Below are 24,475 nucleotides of genomic sequence, written 5' to 3' on the forward strand. Positions count from 1 at the left end.
GGCACTGGTTACAGGAAGATTTGGAGTTTCTGGCCATTCAGGAATGGGAGCTGGAGATCGCCTACAGACAGCTGCTAGACTCTGCTCAGCAGCCGGGTGGGGCTCCCGTTGCCTGGGACTATGAGGAAATTTTAGATGACAACTGTGAAATCCTGGCTGATGAATCGGCAGTGGAAAATCTGAAGATTGCCATTCCCAAAGCTGAAGCGGATGATGTGGCGTTCCAGGAGGCTAGGGCAGTTGGCTCATCTCCCTAGCCACAGATTACAGAACGTATGGACTTAATGGACCGCTCAGAGGATGTTACGGTTTATGCAGCAGAAGAGCTGGCAACAGAGCAGAGTGCCACGAGCCTCTGCTCTCAACTAGCAGGGGAGGGAGTTCCTGTGGTAGTGGATGGGACTGTGGTCTCCACTCACAGCAACCCAGCAGAAGAGCTGGCAACAGAGCAGAGTGCCACAATCCTCTGCTCTCAACTAACGGAAGAGGGAGTTCCTGTGATAGTGAATGGGACTGTGGTCTCCACTCACAGCAACCCAGCAGAAGAGCTGGCAACAGAGCCCAGTGCCACAAGCCTCTGCTCTCAACTAACGGAAGAGGGAGTTCCTGGGGTAGTGGATGGGACTTCAGTCTTTACTGACACACCCCCAGAAAATGGTGTGGCACTGACACAGGAGGATGTCAGCTTTGCTTTGCAAGCACTGGGGGATTTTCACCTACCACCAGTGGATGGGACTTCAGTCTCCACTGGTATACCCCCAGGGATGGGGGGCAGTTGGCCCAGATCCCCAACAGCATGATGGACTGAGCCCAGTCACCCTGTCTTCTCTCCAGCGGCTGAAAGGACTCCAGGGAGAAGGACCAGTCCAGGCCTCTCCCCAGCGGCAGGCATGTTCTCCGAGAGAGGCAGAGGTTGGCTGGGTGAGTAATGCTCTGTTTGGAGCAATTTATTTGGGGTGCGGTATGGATACCAGAATTGGAGGACTGGAACTACTGACTAACTTCGGAGTCAACCTGTTTGGGGTTCCCTCCTGCGTCAATCTTCCACCGAAAGGGGAGAGATGTAACGGAATGACCCGTGACACCCAGAGACTTTTGTAGGATGGGGGGTACTCCTGTGCCAGCATCACTGACTCCTGGGTCTAGGGTCACCCTGTGCCCCTTTTGGGCATAGGGTGACTGATAAATGATAATTCATGTTTTGCAGGATATCTTGGAATATTACAAGTTGTTAAAGTCTGGCTCCAAATGGAGTGTTTTGATTCAATGGGGGGACACATGCTTTTGAGGTGTTAATTGCGTCTGCTCCTAGACATTCCATTGTGTGATGCTAATACTGTTTTATGTCCATTGTGCCAATTAGGTCTGCTCCTAAGACCTTTCATTATGTATGCTAATAACACCGTTTTGTGTGTGGAATGTGACTTGTCAAGCTGTATGCGGAGACAGGCTGTCTGGATAATGACTAATAATTAACTCAACTGAATGTCATTGTCTAAGAGAAGGTGTATTGAAGCCCCCCCCCATTGTGTGATGTGTGGGTGGAGTGTGTCTTTGTCCCTGTGATTAACTGTAACATGCTTGTACTGTATATAAGAAAGCTAAGATACCATTAAAAGTATTTATTCATAAATTTTGAAACCAGAGAAAAGAGCGTATGTCTCGTTTATTCTGGGGAAATCCATATGGATCGTGTCTGCTGGATTGTCGGACTGACTGTCGTGGGTTGATGGGATGGAATATCATAAACAGTGGTGACCGTTACCACCATTTATCATTTTGCTTCCACTTCACAATTATGTGCCACTTTGTGTTGGTCTATCACATAAAATTCTAGAAAAACATTTACTTTTTTGGTTGCAACATGACAAAATGTGGAAAATTTCAAGGGGTGTGAATAATTGTTCAAGGCACTGTATATCTATCACCATAGAAGGACTCTTGAGGGAAGGTAAAGATGCCAATACAGGTATGTCCCCTGGCCCTGACGACCTTAATTTAACGAATTTCAAAACCCACTTTCTCACTGCCTGGTCAATACTTTGTAAACGCCTACAGCTTGTTGACCTGCAGTTAAAAATTCTCTCCTGTGTCACTTAAAAGAGGTTGTATACCCTCAAGGTCCTCATTGGATAGATTGATAGCAGCAGGTGGAGCCATTGGCTCCCGCTGCTGTCAATCAAATCCTTTGACATGTGAGCGGGGGCGTGGCAGATTCCTGTCCGTCAATGGATGCAGCAGCGGGACTCGTGAACGTGCCCGCATGAGTGCCCCCATGGAAAGCGGCTCTCCACGGCATTTGAGAAGAGGGGGAGACAGGAGCACTGCTGGGGGGGCGGGGGGGCCAGAAGAGGTGGATCGGGGCAGCTCTGTGCAAAACCCTTGCACAGAGGAGGCAAGTGTGACCTGTTTTTTTTTTTTTTTTTATAACAAACCTACCTTTACAACCCCTTTAAAGGCACATATCACCATTCTCTTCAAAAAGTGGAAAGACCTCTCTGTGTTCTAGTCACCAACCCATATTGCTATTAAATGTAGACCTAAAACTTTTAACATTAGTTTGGCATCTAGAGAAGCTGGAGGAAACTTAATTAACCTGCTTCATTCTACCAAGATTTTTTTTTTTTTTTCACTCCTTGGGCCAGATTCACAAAGAGATACGACGGTGTATCTACAGATACACCATCGTATCTCTGACGTAAACTGGTCCTATCTATGCGCCTGATTCATAGAATCAGTTACGCATAGATAGGGCTAGATCCGACAGTGTTACAATGTGTTACACTGTCGGATCTTTTTTTCAATTTAAAAATGGCGCCGGGGGCGTTCCCGCTGATTTACGATAAATAATATGTAAATCAGCGAGATACGCAAATTCACGAACGTACGTGGACCCGTCGCAGTGTTCTTACGTCGTTTCCGTAGTGGTTTTCCGTTGTATACTTACCCCTTCTTTTATCAGGCGCAGCCAATGTTAAGTATAGCCGATGTTCCCGCGTCGAATTTGAATTTTCCTACCGTCGTTTGCGTACGCCGATTCACGAACACGCGCGTCGCAAGTCCCGCTCACGTCGCAACCACTGACGTCCTAGTGACGTCAGTGGGAGCAATGCACGCCGGGAAATTCCCCGGACGGCGCCTGCGCATTTAAATCGGCGCGGGAACGCGCCTGATTTAAATAGTACACTCCCCTAGCCGCGGAATTTGAATTCCGCCGGGGGATTTAGGATCCGCCGTCGCAAGTTTGGAGGTAAGTTGTTGCGGATCTTAATTCACGTAGAACGAGCGGATCTATAGATCCGCTGCGCTACGTGAATCTGGCCCTATGTCTTCTATTGGCGTCAAACCCTATATACAGAGCAGGCAAAATTCCAATTTACTTGAAATTGTACTTAAATGCTTTCTCATCTTCTGCCACTAATATGTTGAACTGGATCAAAGTCCTTGAACTAAAACATTACTGCCTCAGTAAAGGCAAAAAGTGAAAAGTTGTCTGAAGTTGGACTGTAAACACTTTACTCTGCAAAGTGAATGTCAGGGTGGATATTGGAAATAATCCTAGGTTTGGCCCAACTTAGAAATCAAACCTGTCGTCAATTAAAGAATTTCCCAGTCCTCATTTTTTAGCCGGTTCACACTATCGCAACCTGGGGGGCGACAAGTCACGTGACATGACAAATTACATGCAACTGAATGAGAGCCGCCTTAATGCACACTACTGAGGTCGCTCCGACTTCAGAAAAGTTTCCTGTACTACTTCAAGGCGACTTCTACCCATTGATTTCAATGAAAGTCGCCTCCAAGTCAGATCCCCTGTCTTAACTAAAGCAACTTTCCAGGAAGAGAAACTAGTTTTCTCAGGCAAACCCCTCCCTCCCACAGAGCTGATTATTGTTTGATTGGCCACAGCCAAATTCGCCTGTCCTGGAGGCGACTTAAAGTCGCCTCGCAAAGACGCGCACAAATTCGTGTTGCCCCTGTGTAAACCGGCTCTGAGGGATGACAGATAGACAATATAAAACATTTGTCTACTGGGGCCTGATCTCAGTGCATAGTTTTATATTTTATATAATCTTATCTTTAATCAGAACCTATGTTTTAAACTTTGTTTTACCACTTGTACCTATAGGTAAGCCTGAGCTTATCTGTAGGTACAAGTGGTAAAACAGAGTTTACCACTTTGCCAGAGTTTACCACCTGCCATGCACTCTGAAGGTCCCAGCATACCGTGCCAAACCTTCAGACCGGTGTCATAAACAGCGGCTCCCACACGCATGAGTTACATCATCGCATCACTGGCCACTCATGTAGTCGGAGGCCGTGAATCCGGAAGGAAGACCGGGTGAAGATGGAAGCCCTGTCAGAAGTGACAGCGCACTGCTGGAGGGCTTAATTTTAAGGAAAGTCTCTCGTAACGTGTGATTATGTACATTAAGACATGCCCTTGCAGGGGAAGTTTTTTTTTATTATTATTATTTATTTATTTTTAACTGCGGTTTACTACCACTTTAAAATATCTAACTTTTTGAGATAAATTACCACCAGGTGAACAGTTTATCCCAAGAGTTTTAAAGCTCTGTGCTCTAGACAAGTTCTAACCTTCATTTATTCCAACTTTAATGTATTCTCTTTAGATTCCATAAACCTGATGAAATGGGAGCGTGACCTACGCTATCAACTTTCTAAAGAACAAAAGGAAGGAATTGGTCGCTTTTCCCACATGTCTTCCTTCACCAACTGCTACCAAGAATCAGGCTTTAAAATGTTTAGGTGGTATCAAATGTCCTAGCTGTAGCATGTCATATACCCAATTATGCACAATGTTTATGCCCTTCTGCTCTTAAAGTGGTTATCCTACCCTTCTGGTTGTGCAGTCAAGGCAAAAGTGGTCAAAACATTATAAAATTGTGTTTTCGAATATAAAACACTTTCCATAATGATTATGTAACCACTAGCTTTATCTTATGATTGACAGTTTTTAACTTGATATCTTATTCATATTAATAATTACAATGAGGGGGCCATCCAAATGGTCCAAAGACCGAGCAGAGAAGTGTCTTGGAACATATGAAAGATTGATATAAAAACAAACTAGCCCAGGCTGTTTATAGGGTTCCCCTGTTTGACTTAAATTTAGTGATTCAAAAATCTGCCTGTACTGAATTAATAGATAAATATATATTTGTATATTGTGTGTACACCCCTATAGGAAGTTTTATTATATTGTGTGTTAATCATCGTTGAATGGGATGTCAGTAAAGTCTAAGCAAAGGTCCTGCATAAATTAAAGTGGTATGAACCCAAAAAACTGAAATGAATTATATTTTAGCTTACCAGTCCTAAAATGAGGTGCATGCATTTGTTTTGTTTTTATGAATCTTTTTCTTTTATTTTTACTTGTTGATCTGGCCAGTAGGTCTGTTATTTTATTGGACAGCTGTTAAAAAAGTGTCAAGACAAACCATTTAACACTGATAGCAGTGCTCAGCTTTCATTTATTTATGCAAAACCTTTATCCCCAAGAAGAAAAAAAGAAAGAAAACGAATGCAACCACATTTAAGGATTGGTAAGCTGCAGGTAACAAGTGCCCAACTAAAACCAAAGTGATGGGAAATCACATCCTGACTATGCAAAACTAAAAATATCCAATTTTCTGTAGATCTTTTACTTCAGATTTACCAAAATCATATGAGTTCAAACCCGAAAGGAAAACCAGCCGTGTGTATGCTTCATAGCAGTTTTCCCGACGAGAAAACTGCCCGAAAAAAAAATTAGAACCAGCTCTCTTTTCCCCGTCTTGATTCCTGGCGTTTTTTTTCCCCGTCGCGAAAACGCTTGTGTGTATGCCGTTCCAACGGAGTAAAAAAACATGCATGTTCAGAATCAAGTATGAGACGGGAGCGCTCGTTCTGGTAAAACTAGAGTTTGTAATAGAGATGACACATTCGTCACGCTGTAACGGACTGAAAAGCAAAGCGCGAATTGTCTCTCACCAAACTTTTACTAACACGGGGATCAGCAAAAGCAGCCCAAAGGGTGGTGCCATTTGAATGGAACTTCCCCTTTATAGTCCCATCGTACGTGTTGTACGTCACCGTGCTTTGCTCGGGTGGGATTTGGCATGATCATCTGTATGCAAGACAGGCTGGAGAGGAATCACGTTGGGAAAAACGGTTGTGTGTACGAGGCATAAGAGTTTCAAGTTGTATGCAATCAGACAGGCCCTTGCACTACATGGTTTTGGTAAATCTAAAGAAAATCAAACAACAAAAGTTGAAGTGTGTATGGGGGTCTAAGTTTTGGTTGGATTTAAAAAGGAACTTTACCCAAATGGGGAAGTTCAGCTTTTCCTCCTCCTCCTCATTTCATTGATAACGTTGGAAAACGTTACCAGTAAACAAAGGCTAGCTCCTAAGATTTGTCCATGTTTGTGTCAGAAGTCTAAAATACTGAAGAAAGAAAAAGAAAAAAAAAACACCCCAAAAAGATAATGTGGACATTCTTTTATTTACTATACAAACAATTTTACATTATCTACAAAAAAAATATATTTTTAATTCCATACCATGTAAGTAAAAATACATATGCAAATGTACAAAAACAAACAGATGAGATTTTATAGAAAATCAAACAGGGTTAAACGAGGGTCAATGAGATGGTATATTGTAAAATCTTGGTAAAGTGAAATGTGTTTAAGGACCTTTAACAATATATTGCTCCCTTGTAATTCCTAAGAGGGCAATAACCCAAGTAATTTCTAGTTCATTATTGTAGCATCAGTTTCTATATAAACAAAAAGGATACAATGGGTCAATGTACAAAACTGCTTTTAATGTGCCCATACTCTGCAGGTTTTTCCTTTTGGTACAGGTAGACAAAAGGCAATAAAGGCCAAAATTACAAAAACCCTTCAGAAACCGGAAGATGTGGACACTAGGACGTAGATATGAGTTGTCTAATTTTGTCATCTAAGTGGTTTTGAACAACAATCAGAACAAACCAACCAGCAATGGATGCCTAAAATCAAAAATTATTTAAAGAAAAAAGTCGGCCCAAAAAAATGTTTTAGTTTCAGTTATAAAATGTAGCAAATAAGTAATTTTTCTTATGCACAGATGAGCAGTGCCAACAACGTACTCCCTGTGCCCTGTCAGACTTGCCAGTTATCAGCTCTCCTTTCCTCACACAGAGACAGCATGAGGAAAGGAATGCAGATAACCAGCAAGTCTGATTGGACACAGTTGAACAAGGGGCTGTGTCCAAAGGAAAAGGTGGTCACAAAGCACACCTGTGGGAGGACGTCCTCCCAAAACTGGAGAGGTGCACTGTAGCTGTCAGCTATAGCAGTGGTCATCAACCCTGTCCTCAGAGCCCACTAACAGGCCAAGTTTTAAGTATTACCTTTGGGGAGATGCAGACTAGAATACTGCAATCACTGAAAAGCAAATGATAACACCTGTGATGTATGTCAGTTATCTTGCAAACCTAGTCTGTTAGTGGGCCCCGAGGACAGGGTTGATGACCAGGGGAGGGCTGGCAGTCTTAAGCCTGGGGGGCAAGTCCAGTCAAGTGGCCCATAGAGCGTGGAAAAGTGATGGATCGAGGAAAACAGTCTAAGATTTTTTATGATCACAAAATCACATCAGAGGCCCCCCCCTTACATCAGAGTCCTCACAGAAACCCCCCTCCCCTTACATCAGAGTCTGCACAGAGCCTCCCCTTACATCAGAGTCTGCACAGAGCCCATATACATCATATCTCATGTAAGGGGTGTTCTGGGAAACTTGATTTAAGGGTGCATGCTGTGGACTATTGTGTAAATAGTCACTGGTGTGCACTGAGGCTGAGCTATGTGTGAGACGACACATAGCTCAGCAGCCATCTACCTCGGAGCTGACACAGCTGTGTTAACAGAGCTCCAGCAGGCATATTTCTGCTCTGCAAAACCAGCAATTGGTAGTGGCGGCCGGGGCTGTGCATAGTGTCACCAGCCCGGGGGGGAGATTTCCACCCTGCCCCCCCTGGCAGCCCTCCCCTGTTGATGACCACTGAGCTATAGCATGGGTAGGAACCAGTTAATATAGTAAGCTCTAGAAATTAGTCACTCATTGCAATTGACACTATGTTTGCATATCTTTAGGCTTCCAACCTTTTTATGTGTGGGACTACTTACCTGAAGTAAAAAGGACTGCCTTCATTACAGATAATTTAAGAACAATTTTAGAAGGTATAAAAACCTATCATCTCAAGTAAGACCCGTTTTATGTTGTTCTAAAGGCAAAACTGCACCAAAAAATAACTGCAGGTTTTGGATCGAAGAGGTGCTTGTGGGGCAAAATAAAATTGTCTAAATAAAATTATTGTCTAAAGACAAACCTATTAAAATTTACTTTTGATAAAATAATTAAAAGCACATGTTTGGTTGAAAAATGTAATATTTCAAAAAATACCGTATTTATCGGCATATAACATGCACCTTCATTTTAAGAGGGAAGTTTCAGAAAAAAAAATTCAATTTTAAATAAAAGAACTTTGAAGCAAAATAAGGGTCAGTGCCCATCGATGCAGCCTGATCAATGCCTATCTGCAGCCTCACCATTGCCATGAATGCAGCCTGAGCAATACCCATCTCACTTCAGATTACTGCTGACTCAGAGTGGATAGGGAGGGGGGCGGGATGAGCGCCGTCAGATTACTCGGCAGCCTCTTTAATACAGTCCTGCCTCCTGGAACGTTTTCTATGATAGACAGAACAGTGGTCCAATGGCGGCCCAGGAGACGGGACTTCCTATTACAGAGGCCGCTGGGTAAAAATGAAATTCTCACTGTATGTAATCTGACGGCGCCCGCCCCGCCACCCCTCCCCTTTCTCTCCAAGGCAGCCCAAATTGCAGTATCGGCGTATAACACGCACACGCTATTTGCAACTGATTTGCAGGGAGTGTTATACGCTAATACATTAATTTTCTATATGGATTCCAATACCAATAGATTATGAGGTTATTCACAATGTCACCTAAGCCCAACATTCCCATGCAATGACCATGAATCTGCCTACAAAGCAAGCCCTGATAAAAGTGTAGCTAAATACAAAAAACACAAATGCAATATATTGCAACTTACCAGACATTCAATGTGGCAGCTGCATTTGTTTTCTTTTTTCAGGCATTTTTCTCCATTTTAAGTAGGGGTTCTGGTCAGTGACACACTTCATTGTCCAATGGTGTCAATGCTCCCTAAGCTGGCCATACACTGGTAGAATTTTGTTGGAAAAAATTTATTTTTAGGTACTTTAATTTGATTTTCTAATCGTTAGTGGGATTAAATTGACATTTGTTGTTAACCTGAGTGACAAAAAAAAATAAAAAATCTGAAGGAGCATTCAACACCCGTGCAGTGTGGAAATGCTTTAATGCTGAGGAAAGGTATAGTTACCTTAAGCATTTTCACACCAATTAAAGTAAAGATTATCTTTGACTAAAATTATTATTACAGCACTTGCACTGCTTTAAAGAATAAACCCATGTGTGGTGAACACCCAACACTAAAGCCATGAGGGCCAAGGGAGAGGGTATGAAATAATCAGGGATGCTGATCAGTTCTTCTGACAGCCACCAATAGATGAAATCCCCCTGCCAGGGTATTGTATTATTGGCAAAACAGCAGCTGGATCGAAAAAGATGCAGCCGTTTGTGCAACAAATATAATGGCCTAGTCCACCTATGCTGCTAGCGTTGAAGGAACCTGCCCAATCTTTTTGAACGAAAAAAATATAACCGTGTATGGTCAGCTTAAGAAGTGTTTGCTTGTAAAGAAAATGTGCTTAAAATAAAGCCTACCCGAGAAGTATTTAATTCAACGGTCTGATTCACACAAAGTGCTTTAAGTTTGCATTGCTAAACACATGTCCAATGCAAGGCCAAGCTGAAATCTATTGTGTCAAATAAGCCCAGTTCACATCAACTCACGATGTAGGCGTGCCAAGTGAAAATAAAAATGCTGCATTTAAAACAATGCAAAGAACTGCAACACAATTCCAAGAATCATAGCGTGCTTGAAAAAAAAAATTGAAGTAACTTGGTTCCAGATGTGGACCAAAAAAAAAAACACAAGAAAAAAAAAAAGGAATACGGTGCCTACTGCATTTGCCTTGATAGCTTTTCCCTGCTACCCAAACTGCTGCTGGACAGTTCTGAAAGTCGAAACAGGAGGTAAGCACGTCTCACCATTTCCTTTAATGTAGCAGCAGCCACTCAGAGCATGACAATGTGGGAGGAGTGGCAGATGTTTCCGCATACCTTGGAGTACCATGTAACATGTCACAAATGCACCAGATTCTCTCTAACCCCCCACCCCCTCATAGGCTGTCACAATCTAAAAAAATAAAAAATAAATAATTCATGGTGTTCTGTGAATAGGAAAACTACAAGTCCTGACAACCTTTGCAGTGGTCAGCTTGTAGTTCTCAGTGAACTACAAGGACCCGGGTTGCTCTTGGTGATTCATTGAGCTTCCCGTTAAGAGTGCAACTCTAAGGCCCCTTTCCCACTGGGGCGGGAGGCGCTATACTGTCGGATTTGCCACGGGATTTGGCCGCTAGCGGTATTAATCCCCTCTAGGGGCCGATAAAGGATTAATACTTCCCGCAATGCGCCTCTGCAGAGGCGCATTGTGGGCGGTATCCCATTGTTTTAAATGGAAAGGAGCGGTATACATACCGCTCCAAAGATGCTGCTTGCAGGAGATTTTTTTTCTCTCCTGCCAGCGCATCGCCTCAGTGTGAAAGCCCTCTGGCTTTCACATTGAGGTTGCTGGGCAGGAGTTTTTCAGGCCGCATAGCAGCGCTATTTTTAGCGCTGTACCGCCTGAAAAACTCCTCAGTGTGAAAGGGGTCTAAGTGTATCAGAGGTACAGGCAGACAGCTACACAGACAATTTGCAGGCCTGTGGCATTACACCCACAATCCTCTGATCGTGGGTGCAATGCTTTACAGGTCTCTAAAAAAAAAAAAATTATATATATATATATATATATATATATATATATATATATATATATAATTTTTTTTTTGGCTGGTAAAAGAAAGTGCATTGATTTTTTTTTTTTATTCTCAAGTGGACTTATGCTTTAAAAAGGGGTTATAAAGGTTTGTTTTTTTAATTTCTAAATAAGTTCCTTTAAGCTAGTGCATTGTTGATAGAGGATGAGACCAGGTGAATATAAACCAAAGGCTGCTTGGGGCCAGTTAGCATAGATACTCATAGGTCAAGGGGTATTGGTTGGGACTTTCGAGGCACTGATAGGAAACCATAAGGATGGTATAAAACAATATTTATTTACATGAAGCAGTATACATATAAAAACATTAGGGACAAGCCCCACAGATCAGATCAGGTAATGTAAAGAAAACAAAACCATATAGGTCTAATAGGTGGCGCCAGCCAGCAACCTCGACCGGTTTTGCGGTGATACCGCTTCTTATATGTATACTGTTTTATGTAAATAAATATTGTTTTATACCATCCTTATGGTTTCCTATCAGTGCCTCGAAAGTCCCAACCAATACCCCTTGACCTACGAGTATCTATGCCAACTGGCCCCAAGCAGCCTTTGGTTTATATTCACCTGGTCTCATCCTCTATGAATTAAACGGGATGTTGGCACATTGACCTATTATATAGTAATTCTAACAGAGGCCATACTCTCCCTTTTTGACTAGTGCATTGTTGGTTCACTAACCTTATCCTTAGATTTCCCTTCTAAATGTTTTTTTTTCTTTGTTTGAATTTCTCACTTCGTGTTCCAGGCAGAACAGCTTGGATGATGGAAGCAAGCTTACAGAAAGTGAGAAATTCAGAGACCGAAAAAAAAAAAAAAAAACATTTAGAAGGGAAGTTGAACTCGCTTAAAGGAACCTATTTAGAAAAAAAAAAAAAAAAAACCTTTACAACCCCTTTAAGGGCTAGTTTGCACTTGCTACAATACAAGGCTTTGGACAGGCTTTGTTAAAGCTCTCTGAACGCCAGTTAAAGCTCCGGTCACTAAATAAAATGGTTAGCTTACAGTCCTGTTTACACCTTGCTTCTGCTGGGCGCTTTGACGAGGCTTTGGTGGGGCTTCGATGAGGCTTTGCCATAGACTTCTATAGAGTCTTTGAAGCACCTCTAAAGCTACATGGGAAATCATTTTTGAAGCGAAGCCAAAGCAAAAGCAGGTGTAAAAATGACTAAGCTAACCATTTTATTTGGGGACAGGAGCTTTGACTAGCGTTCAGAAAGCTTTAGCAAAGCATGTACGAAGCCTTGTTTTGAAGCAAGTGTAAATGAGCCCTTAAAGCATAACTAAAAGGCAAAACCATTTTTTTTTGGATAGCGTGGAAAGGGATTAGAACACCTGACAATTTTTATTGCCGTCTGTGCCCCCATTAGGGAGATTCACTCTCTCTGTTTGTCCAGTTTACCATTAGCATTGAAAGTGAAGGTAAAACAAAATCCCAAATTTTGGGTTGTCCCCAGAAAAGTAATAGAGGGGGAAATCTTCCAATGGGGGCACTAGTTCTGGTGACCTGGGGGTCCCCAAGGAATACCCTTAAAGCGGTGTTCCACCCAAAAGTGAAACTTCTGCTTTAAGGCCTCCTCCCCGCCTCCTATTTGTGAAATGTAGCTTTTGGGGAGGGGGGATGAAGCAGATACCCAAATTTGACAGGCACCCGCTCCCATTCCCATTCCGGTTGCCTAGGCCAGTGGTTCTCAACCCTGTCCTCAAGTAGCCCAAACAAGCCATGTTTGCAGGTTATCCTTGATCTTGCACAGGTGCTTTAAATCAGTCGAGGGCGTGGTATTTTGGACAGCTATTTTATCCAAGAGAAATTCCCAAAACATGGCCTGTTGGGGGTACTTGAGGATAGGGTTGAGAACCACTGGCCTAGGCGACCTGAAGCAGAAGTTCTCCCTCCCGAAGTCTTCTGGGACATATGACAGGTACTAGAAGACTTCAGGGCCAGTCACAGACCGCAGCGCCGCTCGCGCATGCACAGTGAGCACCCAGGTGTGAAGCCACAAGCTGTCACAGCCGGGTGCCCATAGTAGAGACGTCGATGCCACAGAGGGGGATACAGGAAGAACACAGCTGCGGCGAGTACACAGCTGGTCTTTTAGGCCGGGTTCACACCTATGCAAATTAGTTGCGGCTTAAACCGCATCCAATTCGCATAACATTATCAAATACATTGATTTCAAGGTTGGTTCACATGTGTGATGCATTCGCACTGCGCATTGTTGAAAAAACGTGTGCGTTTTCTAGGCATTACGGTGCGGCTCAGGTGCGAATTCAGGCCCATTATCTTCTATGGGCACGCATCTAATTCGCAGATGTGTACATTTCTCTTCAGGATTTGTCTCATTCACCTCAATACATTTCCCCCTGCCAGGTCTCCAAATTCGCAGCTAAAACGGAAATGATCTGCTGAACAGTTCTCTTATCTCTCTGCAGAGATAAGAGAGCTGAAATTCACAAGTGTGAATCCGGCCTTAATAAACAAATGACTGGAACTCCACTTTCATTCATACAGGCAGAGCAGCCACAGCTAAAAGAAAACACTGGTCATTCTGTCTAGCTGTAATAAGCCACAGACCGACCCTAATCTAATGTGTTAATGAGGTTTAACAAAGTCCCAAATAGCATTAAAACTGAAGGGGTTTTACATTTTCCAATTCTATCCAAAATTTTCAGATTTTTTTTTTATTTATTTTTTATGGGAATACACTTTATTGTGAAGTTATTCAAAGACTGAGTACCCAGTCACACCACATCTAATGGGAACAAATGTTTCAGGTGTGTCGCACATAAGGCAGCCCATTTACTTGAATAGGCTGCCCTATGCACGTATGTCTGTCAGAAGAAGCTCCTGCTCCTTTTTATCCGACAAGTTTGATGCAATTTTGAAAGACGTGTTTTCCTGCAAGTGCTGCGCAACAATTTCAACAAAATCGTACTGCGTTTGTAGTGCCATTTAGAATTTATGGCACCTAAAAATGCAAATCTCATTTGGAATCAAGGTAACTCTGCCCACAATTGCAAATCGCAAAGTGTGAGCAGAGCCTAAAGTCTTTTCAGTCTATTTCTAGCTGCTTGGAAATGCCAGCTGGTTGTTTACATTAAAAGGGCTGGCATGCTGTCAGCTGTTTTCTATGGGAATAGATCCTAAGATTTCAATGTCAATGTTGTGCACGTATAAGGGCTTTAAAGCTCCCCTGGGTCATCTTTTTCGTTAAAAAAAAAAAAAATGCACCGCCGACCTGACCCCCCCCCCCCCCCCCACATTTGATATGGTTGGAGGGGGGGGGGTCCTCCCCACTGTCACTGCATTCTGACCGCAGGGAGACTCCCCTGCTGTCAGAACGCACACATCAGCACTGCAGTCTATAAACTGCAGGGCGGCTCAAGCAAGAATATAACAGGGCAATTGAAAAGACATTGTTCAACTTCTGTTTAACCACAGTAGCTACACATGGAATGAAACTAAACCAGTCCCTGCTGAACTAGCCGAATTTCAATACATGCATGTCCAGCTTCACTGCTTGTTCACAATATGTAAATAGAGTGAACAGGGAAGATGTTCACGTTACGTAATTTTACAGAATTAGTGAAGCCCTTCTTAAAAGGGATTGTAGATGTTGGGGGGGGAAATAAATAAAAATAACATTTCTATACCCGACTGCTCTGGGCCTCAAACCTCCTCTTACCATGTCCCCGGCTGGCACTTCTGGGCCCCCCTTTTCTGTCCAGAGCCCCCATGGGAAGCAGCTTTCCATGGGGGCACATGTGCATGCTCCCTCCTGAGTCCCGCTGACAGACAGCAGGACTAGATCTGCCCCACACTTCATTACTGCTTTGACAGCAGTGGGAGCCAATGGTTCCTGGTGCCCAAGAAAGGGCAGTGAGACACGGAGGAGAGGGGAGAGAAGAGCTGTAGATGTGAACAGCTCTGGATCAACACACATACAGAGGTTGCCTGTGTATAGTTTAGCTGGCTGCTAAACTATTTATAGCAACCTCCTCTGGCACACACTTCTATCTCCTAGCCTGGGGGAGCGCGTCAAAATTCAATGGCCGATATCAGACAAATGGAGCAGGACAAAGCTACCAGACAAAGAGATAAAACAATACAAATATATGTGCCAAGCTGAAAGAACAACCGGCTAGTAATATCAAGTCAAATTGTACCCGACTTGTACTGCTAGAAATGTGAAGTCGCCACTCAAACAAGTGGCATCCTCATTTAAATCCTAAGGAAGTCACTTGGATTAGTGGTGAAACCTCTTTATTACAAAGCAAATTAGGTTAAAGTCAATTTACTACTAGATATACCATGTACAAGATAAATTGATACCTCACAAAACAAATTCTGGTGAATTGTATAAAGGCTTGAAAGGCAGTTCTCTGGTGGTAGGTCCCTTTGAAGCTACCTGCACTTAATTTAGGCAAGTATTTGTAACAATTTAAGTGACATTGACACAAATTCAGGTAGTTCCAGCCACTGTCACATGAGGTAAAAAAATTACTGAGTTTGCCGGTTGTTGGCAATAAAAGCAGCTTTGAGCTGGCATATAGAGAGATGCTAGTGCTCAGAGTGAGGCATGTCTGTGCTGGGAAGCTGTTATGGATGGGAAAACTTCCTGAGCAGAGCTCTAAATCTTGAACCATTTTGCTTTTAGCTGAAAACCCCCAGCTAATATCTAAATGTAAACAGAGAGATGGTGGTTATTTCGTCCCACTCCCAAAGTCCTTGGCAATATGCCTGTCAGTGCGAGGGGCACAGTGGCCAGGGAAGGAGTACACGCTGGCCTGCAGCAAATTTACTGGTCTATGACTGGAATATGAAGCAGGTGCAAGCCCCAATTTTAGCGTTGCAGCCTGATGGAATTCTAAAGGGTGTTTGACATCCTGTATGAATCCCATCCCCCCCCCCCCCCAATTGGGACTTATTTACTGTGGTATGGCAAAGTAAACCCATGTTCATGTAAAAGATCCAGTCATGGGATGGACAAGCTCAATTTGTACCCTGCACACAATATCTGAAGCTATACACATCACAAGCATGTTTCACATGGGCTTTAGCTTGTATATGGCCCGGTTTACACCTGGGCGTTTGCGATACCAAAACGCTCTGCAAAACAGCCAAATCGTACCACGCTTGTTCAGGTGCCAGTCATTTTTAATGGCATCTAAATGCGGATACGATTCTGCGGCTATACATTGCTGCAAATCGCATTGCGATAAGCTTGCAGTTGTGTTCACATAAATAACAGGTGGGAAGCCAATGCAAGATCTTGCAATCCAGCTGACTTCACTTACGAAGGCCCCATTGCAAAATATGCCAACAATGACTAAAAGTGCTCATTATCCCCTCCAACAACTAAAACATTTAACACATGTATTCCATATTTTGTGTATGTATACTACTATATAAATTAACAGTTTTTAACAAAGTTGGCTTTATGTTACAGAACAAAAACCTAAAATCTTTCAATTACCTGAGAAGGATAAGCTGGCAGCCTACTCAGTACATGCCATTTTGAAGTCAATAAGGCCCTGTTCACATTCTAAATTTTGACTAAAACAAAAAACAAACAAAACAAAAAAACAAAAAACATCTAACAAACTCCAAAAACGTGCAATTCTGCTCTTAAACGCTTGAAAACATGGCGCTTAGGTGTGAATGTAGCCTAAGGGTATTTCTAAATTGGTAATTTATGCTTCATCATTTTCCCATGAACACATTTAATGCAAGACAAAAAAAATAATTGGACAGAAGGCTGTCAACAATGGAAATAACTTGAAAAAAATAGGTGGGAAATGTGTGCCAGGGTTGCTAATGTGTTTGTTTTTTCAGTGAAAAAAAAAAGAAAAACCACACACACCACGCGTTTCTACAACATAGGATGTTGTACTCCGTTACATTGGGCACAAAGAAGGTGGTCTTCCCACCTCATTCCTTAGCGGCAGCATCTTTGTCCATTGAGGGACAAAGGAGGCCTTTACCCTTGAGATTATACTACCGTCTACAAGAGGACTGGACACTGGTCCAAGATAACAGAAAATTAGGGACTGCCTGCAGCTCAAAGCGCCACCAGAAGGACTTCAAACGCAAAGTGAGCATCAGATGAGGCCCCAATATCCACCTGGCAGAACTTACAGAATATGTTAACAGAAGACCAAGCGGCAGTCTTGCAAATTTAATACAGCTCCTTTAAGTTTAACAGCAAAAATCTTTCATAGATCAAGTAGAGAGCACCTTAACAGGAAAGGGTGGAACCCATTATATCTGACTATAGGCTTGAATGATTGTCTGAGTCACCTAGAGTTATTAAGATGAGAATCCAGTACACCCTTACTAAAGACAAAATGGTATGACAAATAGGGATTCAGTCTTTCAGAAAGAAGCAGTGGCTGAGAGATGCTATCAAAACCAGAGTAGGCCTTCCATGTCCACTAAAAGACTTTGCAGGAAGTAGGCTTTCTAGATTTTAACATCATTAGTATAACAGATTAGAATACGACTCAACACAGCCACACCATTAAAGTCGGAGACTGTAAAGCAGGATGGAAGACTAGTTCTTGAGACAGAAGATCCAGGACAATGTGGTAGAACCCACAGAGTGTCCACCAGGAGTCTTACACATTTGTCATACCAGATCCATGTGGGCCAGTCCACAGCAAGGAGGATCACTGGACTCCCCTTAAACTCTATGCTGTGAAAGAACTTTGAGAGGAAAAAAACTGATCGGGGTGCACCGCTTCCAGAATTCAAGAGAATCCACCAATTCTGCTAGACAATGTCAGTACCTAAAAGACAAATCTATACATTTTGTTGTTGAACCTGGAAAACAGGGAGGTCCACCTATAACATCCACTACACAAGACAGATCCAGAACACCTCTGAGTGTAGGGACAACACTACATTCAGAGGTGTTCTGGATCCGTCTTGGGTAGTGGATGTTACCAGCTGAGGAAATGTGCCAGAGAATTGTAAAAACCTATGGGATGTATATGATTGGAACATGATAATCTCCCAAGCCCAGGACGCAATCTAACTATTGCCACAGTGAGTCTTCCGATTTCTCCTTGATGGTTGATGACCACCACCACTGTGGTGTTGTCCAACGCAGTCTGCATCAGAAGACCCTCTAGCAGGATCATCCTACACAACACCAGAAGGTCTAGAATTGCGTTTAAGGAGACAACCTCCTCCAACAACAGGGTACCCAAGACTCCTTCCAAGCTTAGACTGGCATCTATCTTGAAGATCTTACAAAAGATGAGAAAATAGGGGTGCAATTTAATGCCAAGGAAAGTTTGTCAGAGGATTTGCTGGATTTTGAGCCCCAGACCCAACGGGTGGACAAGCTTTGGGGGAAGGGGGGGTTCTGGATGTGGATAGTGTGGGAGTGAAGAAATGAATGGGATGTTTAACAGAGGGAAGAGACTTTGCAGACTAGGCTTCTCCAATAGAGAAAAATCGGTACTCTTGCCCTCAGTAGTATCCCCCAAAAGCCATGCAAATCAGATGCTTCTTGCTGGAGAGGAAACAGGAAAACTGGCAGCTGGTCACAACTTAAAACTAGAACCATTTGCTTGACATATTTTACCTAACTGCAAAAGTGGGTAAAATGTATGGTACTTTGACCAGTCAGCCAAGGTTTGGCAAAACAAGGTCACAGGCAAAATAGGGTGAAAAGAGGCACGCCTGTCAGTGAAAGCAGAAAGGACTTTCAACAGTGTATCATGTTAGTCCCTTAACCACTTGCTGTTAGGTTACAGGTTCAACCACAGCTATAAGGCTACACAAGGCTCAGGGTATGAGGCAAAGCCTTATGCCTCGAACACACAACCATTTTTCTCAGCAGGAAAAAAAAAAAAAACCACAAAGTTTTTCCCCACGTGATTCCTCTCCAGTCTCACTTGCATACACCCGTTCATGCAAAAAAATGTCCGACCAAAGCGCGGTGACATACAACACGTACGACGGGACTATAAAAGGGGAAGTTCCTTTCAAATGGCGCCACCCTTTGGGCTGCATACTTGATTCTGAGCATGCGCATTTCTTCCCCCTCGGAAAAGCATACATACAACCGTTTTTCGCACTGAGAAAAAAAAAAACTGGCAAGAAACATGAGGTTTCAATTTTTTACTGTTAAAAAAACACTTCTTTATTTCCCTTAGCTTTACATTATTTGTCAGGGGCCAACTTTGTGGCCCCCTTGCCCACCTGAGATCTTACAGTGGCTGCCCTGTCAACTGCCTGAACTTGTGTTACTACCACAGACCCTTATTTCCAACACCTTAGAAGCATTAACAATGTCAAAAAGCCTTGTATATATTTCTTAAAGACACTCTAGTGACCTAGAGATCAACAGGTAAACCAGCAATGTGTAGCAAAGCACGCAGGCATTAGACACAACAGAGTGTCAAATGCTGAAGCTTCTTAGCCACTGCAGCTCTGCAAGAAATCTAAAAGCCAAGGCATGGTTGGCGGGACAGTAAAAAATAATGACTTTTTTTAAGGCTTTTTTTCCCCACTTTACTGACAACAGATTTGCTTTAACAGGACTTGGAAAAAAAGGCAGCAGGCTGAATTACAATTGCACTTTTTTGCAACACAAACTAAAAATTGCAGTCACATGAATACAAATCTGAATCTTTATGGTCAAGTTATACATGTGTCAGTGCTATTAAAAAAAAAAGTTCTGACATTTGATGTCTGTGTTCAGTTAATACATACATTAAAAAGTGTTCAGTATGTAAAAAAAGAAAGTTTAATGAGTGCAAGAAAAAAAAAAAAATGTAAGAAACGACTATATCCCTTTAAGTTATTGCTTTTTCAGTTTCACGTGCATTTATATGCAGACCAAGTTGTTTTTATTTTGTAAAGCTGATATACCCCATGTGAATTTACTATTGTAAGTAGTGATGCACCGAAATTTCGGCAGGCGAAAACAGGGTTTGCCGAAAGGAAAATCTTGCATGCTTAGCAGCGGTGGTAGCCGCTGGGTGCCACCCATTGCGGGGTGTCATCCTGGCTCGATGTCCTGTACTCCCCTCCCTCCTCCTCTCATTGCAGAGCAGTGATCTCCCTGTGTCAGGGAGAGCTGAATTGTCTGGCAGTAATAATCTACTGCCTCCTTGAATCAGTGTAATGTGATCACAGGAGGCAGGACATTGTTACTGCGGCCTAGGCAATTCAAACCCTGCTTCGTGATACGGTGAGATCACCACTCTGATCCGGGCACAGGGATGCTGCATATGATGGACACTGGTGAGTTTGCTGGGCACCGATAGGCTGCATATGAGGGACACTGATGAGACTGTTGGGCACAGGGATGCTGCATATGAGGGACACTGGTGAGGCTGCATATGATGGGCACAGGCAGGCTGCATGACATGGGCTGGTAAACTGCTGGGCACTGGTGAGGCACAGGCAGGCTGCAAATGACGAGCACTTGTAGACTGCATATGATGGGCACTGGTGAGGCTGCATTGAGCTCCTGTACCATGTCCCCAGTCTCTGACCATCTCCTGCATCATATCTGCTAAAGGTGCACTGCATGGAAATTTTGCTAATACCATTAGCAATGCGTTATATAAATGTATACATTTTATTTTTTTATTTTTGTATATTTTAAACTGTCATTTTCGGTTTCAGTTTTTGGCCTAGTGTATTTTTCATTTTCGGTATCGGCACCAAAAAACCCATTCGGTGCACCCTTAATTGTAAGCACACTTGGCAGTAAAATAATTTTTCCCAACCTCTGCTACTTTGCCACAGTTTGGTTTACACATAAATGCAACAAAAAGAATGGCATTTGAAATATAAAATAAATAATGTACATCTGCATAAACCCAGATCTTTGGACCGGTGTATACACTCGTTTATTGAAATTAATGGGCAGCACGGCCGAACAGCCAGCACAGCACTGCTGCAGTGGCACTTTGCATGTGTTTTTTTTGCCCTTTTCCTGGGGTAAAAGTGCCACGCTAGTGGTCGAATACCTCTGCAAAAACGACTGTAAAGCACCACTAAAAACAGCGGCGATATATTGCCGCCCCTGCCCCAGTATGTGAAAGGGGTCTATTATGTCAATTGAACGATGTACTGTTCGAAATTTGGTCATTACATGATGGAAATATCACTTGCTCTCATGACCGTGTGTTCGTTTTTCAAAAACATGTTAGAATGATTTTTCAATTGGTTTATGGCTAGCATTAATCCACTCACCAGATCAATACAGCGCATCTTAACTTTGGCCGAGATATTTCAACTGCAACATACATGGGAAAACCGTATCTGGTCAAGATGTAAGCTATGTTATGGGCCCAAGGTAATTCATATTGTCCATAAACGTCTAAGGAAAATTCACTAGAAGGAATATTATACACAATGGGGTAGGACATGCATCAGCATTTTTCATGCCCCTTGCCCCCTAGAGGCTTATCCATAAGTAAAAAACTCAGACCCTTTAAGTGTAGTTCTAAGAGCTGCTAGCACTATAAATTCCGATACTCAAATTTACATAAAAAATAAAAACCTAAGCGTGCAGAGCTAAAAAGAAGAAATTAAATGTGCACATGAAAATTTTTACTTTAGTGGTGCACCCTTGTCTTTTAATATTTTATTCAGAAAGCATGGAGAACTGACATCTGCAGGTGACAAAAAAATCTCAGTTCTAGCATGACTGTACTTGAAGGGGGATAATCTTTAATCCATAGTCAAGGCAAGTGAGGACACCATGCAAACAGTCAAACATAATGTATCCAATTCTAGATAAAAATCTAGGAGATCTGTTATTAAAGAGATACTAAAAAGTTTTTAATAAGTGCCTGATCCCTTGTGCTTTATGCACACAAAGTGTGCAAAAAAAAAGTATAAAAAAGACTGCTGTGACGAATATCCATGTTAGGGTCTTCCGCTGTGAACCTGGTGGTATATGTGATGTACACATCCAATCATGTTCTATATAGTAGTTAAAAACAGAATAGGCAAAGTGCAAAACCTTGAATTCCATGTAGAGTTAAAAAAAACTCCAGTGCCTGCCACCTTTCAAATTATGCACTCATCTCCATTTGTGACCTTCTGCAGGTCAACATGTGCCTTCACCTTTAACGGGCTTAAAAAAAAAAAAAACTCTGGTGGGTAGACTTCACATATGTTTAAACAAGTATATACGACAATTGTATGGCTACATCACGGTTTATCGGTGTTATTTGCATCTTGTATTATAGCATTGATTATTTTCATCTGTACGACTCATTTACCTAGTTTAATACATTGAATTTGTGTCAAGTGATATATAGGGCCTCATATATAGTGCACTTTAATTGTGGCAATTGATAAAGTAACTATAGGGGAGTGCTGTACCATCTACTCACTTTTTTAGATCGTAAAGTCTTTTTAGTGTTGTTAAACAAACAGGTTATACTTACCTGCTCTGCAGCCTGGGCTCCCCTTTTCTCAAGTCCCTCGCTGGCGCTTCTGGCCCCTTCCTCCTGTTGAGTGCCCCCACAGCAAGCAGCTTGCTATGGGGTTATCCTGAGCCGAGACACTGCTGTGTGTCCATTCAGACAGAGTCATGGCTCGGCCCGCCTCCCCCTTTTTCCTTATTGGCTCACTGACAGCAGAAGAAGCCAATGGTGCCCACTGCGTGTCTCGGCTGTTCAGGACTTTACCTCCTGATTGGCTATGTCTTTCAGGCAACATCACTGGATCGAGATGGGGCTCAGGTAAGTATAAGGGGGCTGCTGCACACTGAAGGTTTTTTATCTTTATGCATTAAAATAAAAAACCTTCTGACTTTACAACCACTTTAAAGCGTGCCAATAGTCTCTGCATGTCTGGAAAAGGGTTGCTCATTAGGAGGAAATCAACAAATATTCCCACCGTTTGCCAAGTGACAAAAGCAGTTCATCACTGCTAAAGTGTGAAACAATTTTAGAGCATAATTCTAGTACCACTTTAGAAAAAAAGCCAAAATGGAGGCACAGCTTACATCATCTCTGAAAAATAGAGTTTGAGCTTTAATGGCTATTAAACAAGGGGTCATATACATTAAATATATTAAATAAAATGGAGGAACCATTGATAATATTACATTTCTACTGCTCCGTGATATCATGTACAGCTAAAAATGTTAAAATACATAACTAGTAGTATCGTTAACAAGCCAGAAGATATAGCTGAGAATAGAAAACAAATGACACCACTTCATCCTCTGTGTCCTAAAAACTTGGGTCTAATTGACACACTGCTGCAAACATGTAGTGATGTTCGGGAGTGACAACGGCTGTTCCATGGAACCACAAGTACTGGAAATATGGGCAATGATTTCTTGTATGTATGGAACAGGAAAACAAAAAGGAACATTAAAAATTGGCTTAACATTCTTCAGGGTACAAGATTTAAAAGTATTTGCATGGTAAAAAAAAAAAAAAAAAGGCTTTAACATATCTGCAGATAATTTAAAAACTGCCTTAAACTGCTAATTATCCACCAGTCTCTTATTGATTTAATGGTTTGTCAGCCATCTTGCCCTAGCAGTGAAAGGGTAATGTGATGATCCCCTACAAAACTATATCAAATATTAAAACCATTCCCCAAGAAAATATAATTTATCCAAAAAGGGAGAATGGAGAAGAGGGAAAAGAGCCATTCCAACTACCCCAAAAACCGTATCTGTGTGCAGCAAAAAGTTAAAACATTGATAGTATTATATATATATATTTATGAATATAAAATCTAAAAATGCCCTTCTCTGTTAAATCTATTCCATAAAGGGAAACAAAGCTGAAGGCAGATATTAAATATAGCACAAAAAAATATTGTTCCAAATTCTATTACCCCTTATCGTGCAAAAGGGAAGGTAGAACCTTTGCCACGCACCATGCACTTGGGGAGGGAGCCAGTATCGCTTGCAGACAAGAGGAGTGTCAGAATAATGCAGCATGTAGCTCGGTCTCCAAAACATGGAGTCTCTGAACAGAGGACACTAGAAAATGCCTTTGTTGGCATGTCCACGACATCCTTTCACTTCCAGAACTGAATTTCAATGCACTGCGCATTCCCTTGCAGGTGATGACCTTCCACAGTTCTGTACACGGAAGAATCCTGTTCAGTGAGCGCGGGATCAGTTTGTGGTATTGTTTAGATGAGTTCAGTTTTCACAAAAGACTCGCCAAGCTGGTAGTAGGTCCATTTTGAGCCTGAAATTGTACAGGTGGTGATCCATCTGTCCACTGGAAGAAATAAAATGAAAACACGCTGAATAACCTCAGATGAACAAAAAGTTTACTTCGGCATAGATCAAAATATTTTACAAAGACAAATAAAACTGTATACAAAAAAAAAAAAAAAGACAAAAAGGGGTGCCACAAGCCTGACAGAGTCTTCCTCTGTCTTGATCGGCTAGAGGGAGAATGACG

The 24,475-nt window shown here is 42.3% G+C and overlaps 1 protein-coding gene across 1 annotated transcript in view; it reads right to left on the reverse strand.

The window, feature by feature from the left end:
• Positions 1-23,042: 23,042 nt before the first annotated feature.
• Positions 23,043-24,475, reverse strand: part of MAU2 (MAU2 sister chromatid cohesion factor) — a 55,656-nt gene continuing 54,223 nt past the window's right edge. Inside the window, exon 21 of the mRNA XM_040338027.1 lies at positions 23,043-24,289. Within this exon, the coding sequence (XP_040193961.1) occupies positions 24,215-24,289 (75 nt within the window). The 3' untranslated portion in view covers positions 23,043-24,214. The remainder of the gene's footprint in view (positions 24,290-24,475) is intronic.

Source organism: Rana temporaria, chromosome 1 (assembly GCF_905171775.1).
Source record: "Rana temporaria chromosome 1, aRanTem1.1, whole genome shotgun sequence".
In the NCBI taxonomy this organism is placed as follows: Eukaryota; Metazoa; Chordata; class Amphibia; order Anura; family Ranidae; genus Rana; species Rana temporaria.